General features: G+C 52.2%; 1 protein-coding gene across 3 annotated transcripts; it reads left to right on the forward strand.

Annotated features, from left to right (window-relative positions):
* The first annotated feature begins 1,310 nt into the window (after window positions 1–1,310).
* Window positions 1,311–12,786, forward strand: LOC102829927 (argininosuccinate lyase-like). Of its 3 annotated transcripts, XM_006859722.1 has the most exons (16): window positions 1,311–1,403; window positions 5,135–5,329; window positions 5,656–5,739; window positions 5,948–6,004; window positions 6,092–6,189; window positions 8,549–8,626; window positions 8,702–8,779; window positions 9,164–9,216; window positions 9,468–9,530; window positions 9,671–9,785; window positions 9,899–9,983; window positions 10,065–10,124; window positions 10,326–10,409; window positions 12,117–12,197; window positions 12,308–12,414; window positions 12,530–12,706. In XM_006859722.1, exons 1-16 carry the CDS (start codon window positions 1,392–1,394, stop codon window positions 12,672–12,674), a joined length of 1,395 nt encoding a protein of 464 aa, XP_006859784.1. In that variant the 5' UTR covers window positions 1,311–1,391; the 3' UTR covers window positions 12,675–12,706. The 3 variants fall into 3 exon arrangements, with proteins under 3 accessions (XP_006859784.1, XP_006859785.1, XP_006859786.1); XM_006859723.1 differs by lacking the exon at window positions 10,065–10,124 and having other exon boundaries at window positions 12,530–12,786; XM_006859724.1 differs by lacking the exon at window positions 8,702–8,779 and having other exon boundaries at window positions 12,530–12,786.
* Window positions 12,787–15,323: the final 2,537 nt, after the last annotated feature.

Consider the following 15,323-nt stretch of genomic DNA (forward strand, 5'->3'; position numbering starts at 1 on the left):
CCTAGTTAATGCAGTCTGACGTATTAAACCACAGTGCATGCAGCACCTGTCATTTTTGTTGGATTAATTACTTGCTTTGGTAGCATAGTGATTACAAATCGGGCTGCAAACCACAAGGGCAGCAGTTTGAAACTACCAGCTGTTCTGCGGGAGAAAGATGAGGCTTTCTGCTACCGTAAAGATTTACAGCCTTGGAAACCCTGTATAGGGTGGCTATAAGTCAGAACTTAAATAATAACCTTCGACCATATTATTTAGTTCCTGAAGAAAGATGAGACTGTTTCTATGAAGACTGACAACTTTGCAAACCCTAAGGAGTAGGGTTACTCTGTTCCATAGGGTCTCTATGAGTTAAAATGGACTTGATGGCTGTGGCTTACTTTTTTTTTTTTAGTTATTTACTCTTCCTTGAGTAACTCAAAGTAGTCTCCCCACTTCTGTGCTCCCCACACTCCTTGTCTACACATTATTGAAGATTCTTGAAGTCAGGTATTATTCCTTATGCTTATTTTTCCTCAGGGTCTCAGTTCCTGGCACAACCTTATGTGAACCCTCCGTCTGTCATGGGAATTTTGCATGTTGCTGTGGTGTGGCAGTTCAAACCTACCAGCTGCTCCTCGAAAACCCTAAACAGGGTTGCAATGAACCGGCTGGACAGCACTTAAGAACAGTAACATGATGCTGAAACGGCGTCAACGGAGCTTCCCAGGCTAAAAAGGACTAGGAAAAAAGGCCTGGCAACCTCCTTCCAAGAATTAGACCATGAAAACTTCAAGGATCATAACATCAAGGGTCTGATTGCACCCAATCATGGGTATGGCACAGGACTAGATAGACTCCTTCTGTTGTACAGGGGGTCGCCTTGAGTTGGGATCAACTGGAGGGCAGCTAGCGACTAGTGCATATTTGTTGAATGGATAAGCAGGCGTGTCATGTCACTTTATAGACTTTGTGAGCCTGCCAGACCCAGTGTCCCGCCTCTGCCCCCATGTACGTCTGATGACCCAAGCGCTGACGCTGAGCACCACCCTAACTGCCCCTAGACAGCTCAGCAGGAGGCCCCGCCCACAGCCGGGATTGGAGGGACGTGGCAACACCCACCTCTCGGGGCCGCGCTGGATTGGTGCGGAGTAGCCCGGGGCAGGACAGGGAGGGGCTTCGTGACGCCATCCGGGCAGAAAAGCCTGGCGGGCGGCTGTGGGAGACCCATTGCCCAGCCCGAGGAGGTGAGTGTGTTCGCTCGCAAGAATGACGCCGCGCCCGTGACGCTGCACGGCCGCTGAGTCCCCAGCGCCGGGAATCCAGTCCCAGCACGCCGCGGAGGTGGTCAATCACGTCTTGTTTTACAGATCCAGAGGACCGAGGCGCCAGACTACGAGGACCTCCCCAACATGGCATCAGAGGTGAGCGAGGCCAGGAAGACCGCGGCTCCAGGGACCCCCACCTAGTGATAGCCTTGGCTGGACCTGCCCACCGGGCTCCCAGGCGACACCTATTGGAACCTGGGAAGAACTTTTATCGGGACTCACAGGGTCCCCATCACTACCTCTGAGCGCCCAGGTGGTCCATGCGGCAAACCCAGCGGGAAAGTGACCCCACTACAGCCCCAGGCCCGAGCCCCCACCTGGCCCAGCCCCAGTCGTCAGCCCCCTCCCCTGCATTCCTTCTTTCCCCTGACCCCTTAGTCCCCGCCCTGCACCCTGAAGCTGCCCTTTCACAATCTGGCCTGTGGTTCCCCCAGCCCTGGTCACCTCCTTTCTCACTAGTTGCTTGTCCTCCCCCATGAACTCCTGGCTGTCAGCAGGAGTGGAGGCTCGGGTGTCCTTCCTTGGGCCTCAGTTGTTCTTGCTGGTATTTGGGGTTAATGATAGCTGCCTGTCTGCCATTGCTTTGGCTCGCTTAAATAAAAGGAGCCGTTTGCTCGATGGCCGTGGAGGAAGAATCAGTCCAGGGAAGCAGGAGACTGGGTTCCAGCCACTATCTCTCTGGGTCTATTGGTTAGAAGGGCTAGGAATGGTTGCCAGGTTCTGGGTTGTGGTGGAGGGCTGGGGGGAGGGCCTGGACTTTGGAGCTAAACAGACTTGGTTTCTGACCCAACATCACTTGATCTCTTTGAGCTGCTCTCCTCACCTGTCAGATAATGGGTGAGAGTGCCTCATTGGAGCCTAAGGTTTAGAAATGTTGTTTCTGAAATGCCTAGCACAGGGCCAGTGGAGTCCCTGAGTGGAGCTAGTGGTTAACCTGTTCTAATGTGTTCATTCTGCTGCTCACCAAGAGGTTGGAGGTTCAAATCCACCCTGAAGCACCTGGAAAGAAAGGTCTGGTGATCTAAGCATGAAAACTGAGCTACAGAAAAAACTCTGTGGAGCACAGCTCGACTCTGGGACACATGAGGTCACCATGAGTTGAAATCTACTTCATGGCAACTTTGTTGTTGCTTTACTAATACAGTAACAATACTGATAGTTCCCTATGGTCTTAAATTGACTGTTGCGCCTTCATCTACCCAGTGGCCCTGCTCTTTGTCCTGAAGGCATCCTTCTAGGCCACATCTGCCATTGCTTGAAGCAGTGTTCTCTCCCAACTCTCTTAGGCTTCTCCACCCCTCACCTCTAGGTGTCCTGATGTTTAAATGGGTTAAGTGTTGGGCTACTAACCAAAAGGTTGGCGGTTCAAACCCACCAGTTGCTCTGTGGTAGAAAAATGTGGCCATCTGCTTCTGTACCACCCTCACCGTCACTGAATTGATTCCTACTCAGAAATCCTATATAGGGTTGTAAATTTGAAACTGTAAATTTTTACAGGAGTTGTTCTTACGTGCCGTGGATAGGGTTTCCTAGGCTGTAAATCTTTACGAGAGTAGAACGTCTTATCTTTCTCCTGCAGAACAGCTAGTAGTTTCGAACTGCTGACCTTAAGGTTCGCAGCCCGATTCGTAACCACTACACTACCAGAGCTCCTTTTACAGGAGTAGACAGCCTCATCTTTCTCCCAAGCAGCCGCTGGTAGGTTTGAACCACAAACCTTGCTGTTAGCAGCCCAAACGTTCAGAAATCCTATGGAGCAGTTGTACCTTGTCTGATGGAGTCTCTATGAGTCTGAATAGACTTCATGGTGGTGGATTTGGTTTATGACATCTCCCACCTTACTGGACCATTTCCTGGGGCCCTTTGAAGCCCAATAGTGGGATGGGGGCTTGGTCTTGGAGCAGAGTGGGCTGCTTTCCAGAGACCTGGCTCCAGATGCCCCCTGCTTGCCCCAGGCAGTACTAGGGGTTGGCACTAATTGGTTTGGCCGAAGCCCTGGCTTGTTACTAGTTGTTGTTATTACTAATAACCCAGGCAGGGAAGCAAGTGCAGGAAGCCAGCTGGGGGAGGTGGTGCCGCTCCCATCCTGACTGGCTGGTCTGAATGGATCCATGTGGTGCTTTGTTGATGGATGGAGCAGCAGAAGGATCAAGTCAGGGAAAGGAGACAGAGGCCGCCTCTGAGGGCACAGCCCTGGGCAGCCTGTGTTCATCTCCAAGCCTGGGTCAGACATGCTATATATAGGAACCAGAGGTGGAGCTAAGGCCCTGCAGCCCTTGGCCCTCCCTCAGTGAGTGCCAGGCACGTTGCTAATATCATCAAATCACCCCATTAGATAGAGCCTATTAGTATACCTCTTCACAGAAGCCCTGGTGGTGCCGTGGGTTAAGCATGGGGCTACTAACCAGAAAGTTGGTGGTTCAAATTCAGCATCCTTTCCTTGGGAGAAAGAAGAGGTCGTCTGCTCCTTTAACAATTTAGTCTTGGAAACCCTCAAGAGCAGTTCTATTCTGCCCTGTAGGTCACTAGAGTGGCTTTGGTTTATGTGGATGGGTTGAGACACTGGCTGCAGCAATGAGTTCACACACTGTGAGGAGAAGGTAGGATCAACAGAGTTTCTTTCTGTCGGGCTTTCTGTTTCTTTCTGTTGGGTTGCTATGAGTTGGAACCGACTCAATGGCACCTGATGAAGACAACACAATACCCGCAGTGCCAAGGGGCTGATGCAGGGGATACAGAGGAAGACCTGTCCCCAGGGGCCCATGTAGTCCCACCCCATGGAAAAGACAGCAGGCTATTAGCATACAAACCATGGGCCCTGCTTGGACTGCCCCTCAGGGGTCTGGCACCCCCTCACCTGCCCCAGGGTCTCTGGGTGGCACAAATGGTTAAGTGCTTCGCTCCTAACTGAAAGGTTGGCAGTTTCAGTCTATCCCAAGGCACCTCAGAAGAAAGGCCTGGCGAGCTACATCTGAAAGGTCACACAGCCACTGAAAATCCTGTGGAGTACAGTTCTACTCGGCACATACTGAAATCTCATCACTTACTGTTTGGGTTTTAGTTTGGCACCTGTTCCATGTCCTGACCTATGTCCTCTTTCAAAACCTGTGCCTTTGACCCCCAGACAGAGGTCAGTTAGTGACCTCCTGGGAGGCCGGTAGTCAAGGGCCAAAAGAGTGGTAGGGGTGGGCTCAGGCCCTCCCCCTAGTGAGGAAGAGCCAGGGGGTGATGCACACCTAGTGGGGCCCTCAGGTGCCCTCTTGTCTGGAGGCCCAGGCCTGTCTCTGCAGCCAAAGTCCAGAATGACAGTGCTGAGCGGAGAGGTCTGGCGGAACGTGGGTGTGAGCTTGTGGGCAGATTGCTAGGCCACAGTCCTGAACTCCCCGCCCCCAGCCTGGGCAAGCTGTGCCTCAGTTTCCTCCTTTGCCTAATGGGTTAGTCCTGACACCCCCCTCAGAGTGTTGCTCAGCAGCCAGATGGTGTTTGGCACACAGTGAGAAAGTAGCGAGAAAATTACGACAGCTGCCACCCAAACTCAGAGGTGGCTTCAAACTCCGGGTTCCAGAGTAGCTTCCCACCTTGGACAAGTTCCAGAAGCTCTGCCCTGGTCCTAGGGGTACCTAGGACCGTGTGCCTATCTTCTGGGGGTGGTGCCATGTAGCTGGAATGCCCCTTCATCTCAGGTGCAGCCATGTTCCTCTCCTTGTTCCCTGCTAGTTCCTGGCCCCCTGCCAGTCTCAGTGGTGTCTTCATTTCTAACAGTAGTAGCCCTGCCCGCTGGCCTGCACCTCCAGCAGACCTGGTGATCTTCTTGTTCTCCTGGTCAGAGTGGAAAGCTATGGGGCGGCCGGTTTGTGGGCTCTGTGGACCCCATTATGGAGAAGTTCAACTCGTCCATCGCCTACGACCGGAACCTGTGGGAGGTGGACATCCAGGGCAGCAAGGCCTACAGCAAGGGCCTGCAGAAGGCGGGGCTCCTCACCAAGGCTGAGATGGACCGGATCCTGCAAGGCCTGGACAAGGTACTATCTGAGCCCATGCCCGCCCCACTAGGACCCTGCTTCATGGGCCGCACGCCCTCAGCGGACCCCCACATGCTGACTGCAGTACCAGTCCAACCTATCACTTCCCCAGACCTTGGTCATGTGGCGAAACAAGTCTTTACCCCAGACATGCCCAGCCACATGGCTAAAGACCTGTCTCACCATGAGCTGTGGGGACTGCCACAATCCCCCTCTAGTGGCCCCATGAGGCTCTAGGGTGGCACTGTGCCAGGTCTCTACCCTGACCATCTGGGATGCGGCTCTGTGGTCATTTGACTCCACCGGGATGCTGCCGTTCCCCACAGGTGGCTGAGGAGTGGGCCCAGGGCACCTTCAAACTGCACCCCAATGATGAGGACATTCACACTGCAAATGAACGGCGGCTGAAGGTACATCATCATTCACCCCCAGCCAGCCCTGGCCTCCCTCTCTGCCTCACCTCATTCTGGCTCCTTCCCACAGTGGCAGGATGTAGGCGAGGAGAGGCCTCCACAGAGACATTGGGCAGGACCAGGACCCTGGGTGGAGACGGAGGGCGAGGGGATTGGTAAGGAGTCTGTCACCACTGGGGTGACCCTAAGCCCACTTTACCCTCAGGAGCTCATCGGTGACACTGCAGGGAAGCTGCATACTGGACGAAGCCGGAACGACCAGGTGCCGTGAGCTGTGCCCCTTCCCCGTGCCATCCCCCCAGACTGGACCAGGGTCCTCCCTGAGCGCTCTCCCTCCGCCTGCCCACAGGTGGTCACAGACCTCAGGTTGTGGATGCGACAGACCTGCTCGGCACTGTCTGCCCACCTCCGGGAGCTCATCCGAAGCATGGTGGACCGGGCAGAAGCGTGAGTCTCCCGGGCGCCCCAGGTGGCAGAGGGACATGGGGGCAGCCGGGTCTCCTTCTTCTGGGTCAGGCTTCCTAAACAGTCAGTCTAAGTGGCAGGGCCCAGGGTCCATGGCCCCAGAACCCTTGGACTAAGAGAGGAGAACAGCCAAGAGGGACATTTCTTACAGCCTGCCTGGTCCCCGTGCTAGTCTAACTGAAAGCCCATTGCAAAAATACTTGGTACCAAAGCATTCCTCCCATGGTGTTATTGTTATTAAATGCAGTCAGTCAGTTCCGATTCATAGCAACACTGTAGAGCGTTTCCAGAGTGGTTGGTGGATTTAAACTGCCAACCTTGTAGTTAGCCATTCAGTGCTTGTCCTACAGCACCCAACCAGAACTCACGATTCGCCTAGATTTGATCACTCATTGCAGTGGCCACACAGAATTCAGATGGCACACACAGTGATGGGGCTTTATGAGGGAAGTGATGCTTCCAGGTTACAGTGCAGGGCCAGAAATGCTCAGGGCACAGTTATTCCGGTCAGAACAGCGTCTCCTCAGCTGTGCCCACAGGCAGCTCATTCTGCCTGGCAACTGTTACACAGCTCTTTAAAGCTGCTGCTGAATGCCCACAGGACACACCACTCCACTATGATGAGCCTTAAGCAGAAGGCACTCGGCTCTAGCTCTGTGGGTCAGCTAACCTAGCTCCCCCACTTACGTGCCTGGAGGGCATCCCACTCTACTAGCGAGCTTCCTGCCCAGAGTCACTCAGCTTTCCTTGCTCTGTGGCCTGGGAAACCCACTGCTCTGTCTGGTGCTCTGGTTCTTGGTTCTGCAGCTGCTCCTCTGCCCCTCCTCAGTGTCACAGCTTTCTGTCCCCAGGTCCAGGAGGGTCAGTGTGCAACTCAGGGTCTAAAGGATGAGCTCCTCTCCCGGCTCTTCTCCTCTGATGGTAGTGAGACCCCCCCCTCGTGGATGCCATCCTATCAGTATCTTCTCCCACCTTCTCTCACCCAGATCCAGCAGGGCAGAAACGTTGTTTGGCTAAAAGAGGCATTAGATCCTTCACTACACCATACCCATCCTTTGAGGAGAAGCACTAAGGAAACATCCAGAACCCTAGGACAAGGGACTGGCTGTGTCTGAGACTGTACCTTGGTTAGCTCAGCTGCTAACCAAGAGGTCGGAGGTTGGAGTCCAGCCAAAGGTGCTTGCGAAGACAAGTCTGGTGATCTATTTCCAAAAAATCAGCTATTGAAAACCTATGAACAGAGCTTGGTTTCAAATGGTTCAGTAGTTGTCTTGGTAAACAAAGGCTGTGAGGGCATTGAATAGCAACCAAATCTGTTGTCTGTGGTATTTTAGGATAAGCACTGGACTGCTAACCACAAGGTCTGCGGTTCAAACCCACCAGCAGCACTAGGAAACCCTATACAGGGTGGATATGAGTTGGAACTGACTCGACGGCACTTATCAACAATAACAAGGAAACAGTGGGACCCAGCTCACAGTATATGCTGCTCTCCAGAGTCCTACCAATGATCCAGCCTCCTGTATCAGGCTCCTCAAAGTTTCAGGAGGAAGGACTTTTGGAGAGCAACATTATGGGCAGGAAGATGTGACAGTCTTGGAAACACTGTGGTTGCTAGGAGTTGGAATTGAAGGCAACAGGTTTACCAGGATGGCTGTATACTAAAGTGAACTGTAGCTTTAATGCTGAATTGTATGGTATGGGGGTAGAGAATTCTCTTGCCTTCCATGTGGGAGACCCAGGTTTGATTCCTGGTTGCTACACCTCAAGTGCAGCCACAGCTTCCTGACAGTGTTGCTGTGGTGCTCGACAGGTTTCAGAGGAACTTCTGGAGTAGGAAGAAAGATCTGGTAATCTTCTAAAAATCAGTTCATGGTAACCCTATAGGTCACAACGGCCTGACCTGAAATAGCCCTTGGAGATGGTGCAGGGCTTGGCCGTGTTTTGTTGTACACAGAGTCACTGTGAGTCAGGGACTGACTCAATGGCACCTCACCACAAAGCTGTTTGTTGAAGAAAAATTAATAGACCGTCACCCACCACATCTCTGCTTCTTTCCCACGCACTTTAAAGCACCCCAGCTATTTCTGGGGTCCTCTGGCACACCCATAAACACGCTTTCCCTGCCCACTGGGCTCCTCCTTCCTGCTCTGTCCCCTGCAGTTGAGTCTGCTACCCCAAGCTAAGGACTTGTCCTGGGATCACACTGTCCCACTTAGGTCTCTTCCTGTGAGACCTGGCTTGGTCTTGATGCAGACCGATCCCAGAGGGGCTGCTATCTGCAGTCTCCTGGGTGTCTATGCCAGCCCTGCCTACACCAGCCCTTTCTCTTCCCCCACAGGGAACGGGATGTCCTCTTCCCAGGTTACACACATCTGCAGAGGGCCCAGCCCATCCGCTGGAGCCACTGGATCCTCAGGTGAGGGAGTGGGGCCAGGCACAGCTGAGGGCACTGAGATGGGGGCTGCCCTGACCTTGCTGCCCTACCCCTCAGCCATGCGGTGGCGCTGACTCGCGACTCGGAGCGGCTACTGGAGGTGCAGAAACGCATCAATGTCCTGCCCCTGGGGAGGTGAGTCTGGAGGGGCAGTGGAGAAGGACAGGGGTGGACAGAAGCCCAGGAAACCTGCTTCCCGTACATAGATGTGCCCGGGACAGCAAGCTGTTGGTTAAGGCCTGCAGGGAAACAATCATTCCAGAGCCCAAGGAGGCTGGGCCAGGGAGGAGCTGAGCTCAGACTGGGGGCTTGGTTTAGTGCATGTTGTACATATGGCTACCCTGACCTCCAGCCACCTGGGTCCCCAATCAGTTTGACTCCCTATTCCTTGTCCCTCAGTTCCCCTGTGCTCCGATTTCCCCACGCTGTTCCTTAATTCCCCCAAATCCTCTACTCCCCCTAGCCCTCGATTCTTCTTGTCCTTGGCTCTCCAATCACTCTGATCCCTTGTCCTTGCAGCGGGGCCATTGCAGGCAACCCTCTGGGTGTGGACCGGGAGCTACTCCGAACAGGTGAGGCGCCCTGCTTCCCAGCACCCCGAGAGCCCACAGACACACACTTAGATAGGGCTAGGGAAGCCAGGGATGGCCACAGCAGGAGTGGTGGGGTTGGGGGGCCTGGGTCTCCCTCCCCCTCTTCCTCTGCCAGCCCCTGCTCCCTGAGGGAGACCTAGGACAGGTGGCTGGGCAGCCTGGGGGTGAGGGGATGCTGCTCTCTGCCTCCAGTTCGGCCCAAGGTGGTTCCTTCTACTCCTCCCCACCAGAACTGAACTTTGGGGCCATTACCCTCAATAGCATGGATGCCACCAGTGAACGAGACTTTGTGGGTGAGTCATGGAGGCCGGTCCCCTCTGCTGGTTCCTCCTCACCTCTCTCCACTCCTGTAAGTCCCATCTCATCTAGAGCATCTCAGGGCTGGGTAGGGGGCAGGAGATACCTGGTGACAAAGAGCCCCGTGCCTCTCCAGCTGAGTTCCTGTTCTGGGCATCATTATGCATGACCCACCTCAGCCGGATGGCCGAGGATCTCATCCTTTACGGCACCAAGGAATTCAGTTTCGTGCAGCTCTCGGATGCCTACAGGTAAAGCCCTTCCCCTCCTTGCCTCCACACCCACCTGTCCTGCCCAGGCCAGGCCAGGCCAGGGTGCTGTTGGACCAGGGCCATTCCTTTAGTCCCAGCATCTCTGTCCCTAGCACCGGCAGCAGCCTGATGCCCCAGAAGAAAAATCCAGACAGCCTGGAGCTGATCCGGAGCAAAGCGGGGCGAGTGTTCGGGCGCGTGAGTCGGGCAGGGCGTCTGGGTGGCTCGGTGGGACCTGGGAGGCCTTCTGGATGGGTTCAGCCTGTTCTTTCTCCTCAGTGTGCTGGCCTCCTGATGACTCTCAAGGGACTTCCGAGCACCTACAACAAGGACTTACAGGTGTGAGGTGGGGACGGAGTGGTGGACCCACCTGGGGGCAAACATATGCCATTCTCAGGTCCCGCACTCCCAGCCATCCTGGGTGCCCAGCCCTGTGGCTGTTCCAAGACCTCGCCTCTCCCTTGGTGTGGGGGTGAGGGGTATGGGGACCACAGGTATCTGGGGGATATGAACCCTCCCCTCTTGCCATGTGCCTCCCAGGAGGACAAGGAAGCTGTGTTTGAAGTGGCAGACACCATGAGCGCTGTGCTGCAGGTGACCACTGGTGTCATCTCAACACTTCAGGCAAGACATGTCCCTTCCCACCTCGGCTTGTAACCTGGGGTGTGCAGGCCAGGACGGTGGTCCTGAGAGAAGACCTGGGGCGGGGGTCGGGGGGAGGATAAAGTAAGCGAAGGGACGTACAGTAAGCTGCGTGGTAAAGAGCACCTGGGTTCTATCATCTGACCAGATTGTTGTTATAATTTATATATATAATTTCGAACTGCTGACCATGAGGTTAGCATCCCAATTCATAACCATTGATGGCGTCAAGTGTGGCGTCGGTAGTGAGGTTGGCCCAGGATCGGACATTGTTCCGTTCTGCTGTGCATGGGGTCGCTATGAGTCGGTTCCAACTCGATGGCACCTGACAACAACACTACCAGAGCTCCATATATATACATATATATGCATATATGTGTATGTATATGTATATATATATACATACACCAGAGCTCTACATGGGAGCTTTATGGGAGCAGAAAGCCTCATCTTTGTCCTGCGGAACAGCTGGTAGTTTGGAACTGCTGACCGTGGGGTTAGCAGCCCGATTTGTAGCGTAGTGGTTATGAATATAGGACAGAGAAGAAGTGTTCCTCAGGGTTTCTGAGACTGTAAATGTGTACGGGAGCAGACTGCCTCATTGGTCTTTTTCAAAGCGGCTGGTGAGTTTGAACTGCCAACCTTGCATTTAGCAGCCTGATGCTTAGACCACTGTACCACCAGGGTTTGTTCAGCAGGGTAACAACAAAAACAACAAATAAACCAAACCCATTGCCATTAAATTGCTTCTGACTCATAACGACCCTGTAGAGGATTTGTTGTTACATATCTTAGAGTTGGTTCTAATTCATAATGAACCATAGTGTAGAGGGTTTCCAAGGAGTAGCTGGTGGGTTTGAACTGCCGAACTTGTGGTTTGCAGTCCACAGCACCACACCAGGTAATAGGCTGTAAATCTTTATGGGAGCAGAAAGCCTCATCTTTCTCTTGAGGAACACCTAGTGGATTTGAACTGCTGACTTTGTGGTTAGCAATCCAGTGTGCATCCTATAGCATTACCAGGGCTCATTAAGCAAGGAGTAAGTAAGCATGAGCTTATTAGTGCTCACTTACTAATTTGTAGTAGACAACTTCAGTTTTTTTTCACCACACCAAAGATTCTGCTTCTAAGTAAGGCTGGTATTTGTCTTCCTATCCTATAACACATTCCCACATAATCAAAGCCTCTTTTAAAGTTTGCAGTTCCTAACCGGAGTCATGGTGTGGCATTGTGGGTTAATGCATTGGACTGCAAAATCGGTTTGAATCTCAAAGTTGGCGGTTCAAACTCACCAACTGCCCCTCATAAACCCTATACAGGGTCGCTATGAGTCAGAACCCACTAGCAACATCCCTAACCCAGTAAGCAAAGTAAGCACTGACTTACCTGTGCTTACTCACAAATCTGTAGTGAACAATGGATGAGATTGTTCACTACAGATTTGCAAGTAAGCATAAGGAAGTCTGTGCTTATCTTGTTTATTGGGTAATAAACTGCCTAATTAGGTGGATTATATGATACCAGTAGCACACTTAAAAGATCAGCAATTATGAGAGGATGGTTCGAACAGAGAGCAGGGTAGAGTGGGCAAGCACAGATTGGCTCTGCTCAGGGGACATCCTAGCAGGGGGAGGGGTCATCTTCAGGCCCAGTGTCTCCAGGACTCATGGCTCTGCCTCCCACCCCAGATTCACCGTGAGAATATGGCGCATGCGCTGAGCCCTGACATGCTGGCCACAGACCTTGCCTACTACCTGGTCCGCAAGGGGGTGAGTGTGGGGACAGAGAGGGACGTTCTCTTACCCTTAGGAAGTGGGTAGGTCCCCGGGCAGCACTGGAAGCCCAGCACACCAGAGTCAGCTACCCATTCTGTACCCAGATGCCATTCCGCCAGGCCCACGAGGCCTCTGGCAAAGCTGTGTTCATGGCTGAGACCAAGGGGGTCGCCCTCAACCAGCTGACCTTGCAGGAGCTACAGACTATCAGGTGCGCCCCCGAACCCTGTCCCTCAGCTGTCTCACAGGAGTCTGATCCCCGGCAACTGAAGGCTGGGCCCCCCACCCCACCTCTGGCCCTGGGCCCACTTCCTCTCTTCCCCCAGCCCCCTCTTTGCAGGTGACGTGAGCAAGGTGTGGGACTACGGGCACAGCGTGGAGCAGTATGGTGCCCTGGGTGGCACAGCGCGTTCCAGCGTTGACTGGCAGATTGGCCAGGTGCGGGCGCTGCTGCGGGCTCAGCAGGCCTAGTCCCCTGCCTCATCCCAAATAAAGCCAGAGAGAGGAGGCTGCCACTCATTTCCTGTCCACCTGTCTCCCCCCATGGTGGGCTTCCAGGGCCTTGGGCACAGAGAGTGGGGACCCTGAAGAAGTGAAAGAACATGTCATAGAGGGTGAGGGTTGTGGACTGAGCAGAGAGGAGAGTCTTCAAACCCTGCCCAGTCCAGTCAGGCCCCTTCACTACTGGGTGTTGGGAAGTGACCACCACTTGGATCTGCTGGACACTGACTGTAACTACATGCCATCTAGCCCCCGAAAATGGAGCTAACTCTGAGATATGGGGCCTGGGTCTGGGGGGAGCGGCCCTGTGGAGCACATGGCAGGGGAGGGTCCTGACACTGGGCATATCACACGTGCACTTTTCTGGGTCCAAAACTGCTACCTATTGTCACTGTGGGTGTGGGAGAGGGAGCCCTTCTGCCCAGGGGTGGGGTCACACTCCTCCCAGACACATAGACCCCCTCCCCCAGACAGCGGTACCACAGTCAAAGGCCAGGCCGGACTTGGCCCACCAAGGTTCTTGTAGAAACCCAGCTCCTTACAAAGTCAGGAGCTCAGTCAGAAGAGGGCCCTTCAGACAGGGCACAGGTGAACCTCCAAGAGACAAGGGCTTTCAGGGAAAGCGGAGGAGCGGAATAAACACAGGACAGCCTTGAGAGTTAGTCTTAGAGCTCTCTAGAGAAATGGGACCTGTGAGGGCTGTGTGTGTACAGTCGCTAGGGTACAAACTTTTCACTTATGGACAACACACACACAAACGCACATGCGGTGCTCTGGTAGCATAGTGGACTACAAGCTGAGCTGCTAACTGAAAAGTCAGCAGTTTGAATCTACCAGCTGCTCCGCAGGAGAAAGATGAGGCTTTCTGCTCCTGTATAGATTTACAATTTCGAAAATCCTATACAGGATCAGTATGAGTCGGAACTAATTCCATGGCACATAACCACTACCATATATATAGTCGTTGTTAAGTGCTGTTCAATCGGTTCTGACCCATAGCAACTCTGTATAGGGTTTCCGAAGAGCAGTGGTAAGCTTGAACCGCTGATGTTAACAGTTTAAACTGACTTTGGAGTCCAGTGCATTAGCCCACAGTGCCACACCAGGACTCCATACACACAAACACACACACATACATATATACATACACACATATATGTATATGGTGGTGTGCTGTGGAGTCGATTCCGACTCAGCAACCCTACATAGGGTTCCCAAGGCTGTAAATCTTTACGGGAGCAGGAAGCCTCATCTTTTTCCTGTAAATTCTGCTGTGGTGCTGTAGGATCAGCACTGGGCTTCGAACCACAAGGTTGGAAGTTCAAACCCACCAGCTGCTCCTCAGAAACCCTATATATATCTACGGAATCCTGGTGTGGTGCTGCAGGTTAATGAGCTAGACTGCAAGGTTGGTTTGAACCACAAGATCGAAGGTTGAAACTTACTAGCTGCTCCTCAGAAACCCTATCTAGGGTCACTATGAGTTGGAAACGACTCAATAGTACTTAACAATAACAACATACATATATATATGTGTGTGTGTATGTATGTATATATATATGTGTGTGTGTATAAATATATATATAGATTTCTGGTGTGGCACTGTAGGATCAGCACTGGACTGCAAACCACAGGTTGGCAGTTCAAACTCACCAGCTGCTCCTCAGAAACTGGCTCAATGGACCTTAGCAAAACAACATTTTATATATATATATATTATTGTTAAACACACACATATATATGTTGTTGTTAAGTGTCGTCAAGTTGATTTCAACTCCTAGCGACCCTGGGTAGGGTTTCCAAGCAGTGACTGCCAGCCTTGTAAACTGTCCAGTGTTTACCCTACAGGGCCACACCAGGGAGATATATAGTTAGATACATGATTTCAAATATATATACCATATATATATATGAAGGATTTCAAAAAGTTCATAAAAAAAGAAAAGATAATGGATTGATGCATGGAGGGGATTAGAACCATGGCAATGAGATGATATACGATGGAATGAATGTAAAACTAAAGTTCCCCCATGTAAACTATCATATAATTCACAATAAAACATTAAAAAAAAAAAAAAGATAATGGAATTTTTCCACAGACTTTTGAAGCCCCCTCATATACGTAAACATGCATATGTATATAGGGAGTCCTGGTGTAGTGCTGCAGGATAAGAACTGGACTGCTAACCATAAGATTGGTTGTTCAAGCCCACCAGTCACTCCTCAGAAATCCTGTACGGGGTCACTTTGAGTGGGAACTGACTCGATGGCACTTAATATGAGCATATATTTTTATGTATATCATATATAAGGAACTCTGGTAGCGTAGTGGTTATGAATTGGGCTGTGAATCTCAAGGTCAGCAGTTTGAAACTACCAGCTGTTCCTTGGGAGAAAGATGAGGCTTTCTGCTCCCGTAAAGATTTACAGCTTCGGAAACCCGGTACAGGGTCACTATGAATCGGAACCGACTCCACGGCACATAACAACAACAACAACAACATATATATATATGTTATATATTATGTGCTTTTGAGTCAGTTTCCACTCATAGTAATCCTGTATAGGAGTTCTGAGTGGCTGGTAGGCTTGAACTGCCGACCTTGCAGTCCAGCATGG

This window comes from Chrysochloris asiatica, unplaced genomic scaffold, assembly GCF_000296735.1.
Source record: "Chrysochloris asiatica unplaced genomic scaffold, ChrAsi1.0 scaffold00034, whole genome shotgun sequence".
NCBI classification, from domain to species: domain Eukaryota; kingdom Metazoa; phylum Chordata; class Mammalia; order Afrosoricida; family Chrysochloridae; genus Chrysochloris; species Chrysochloris asiatica.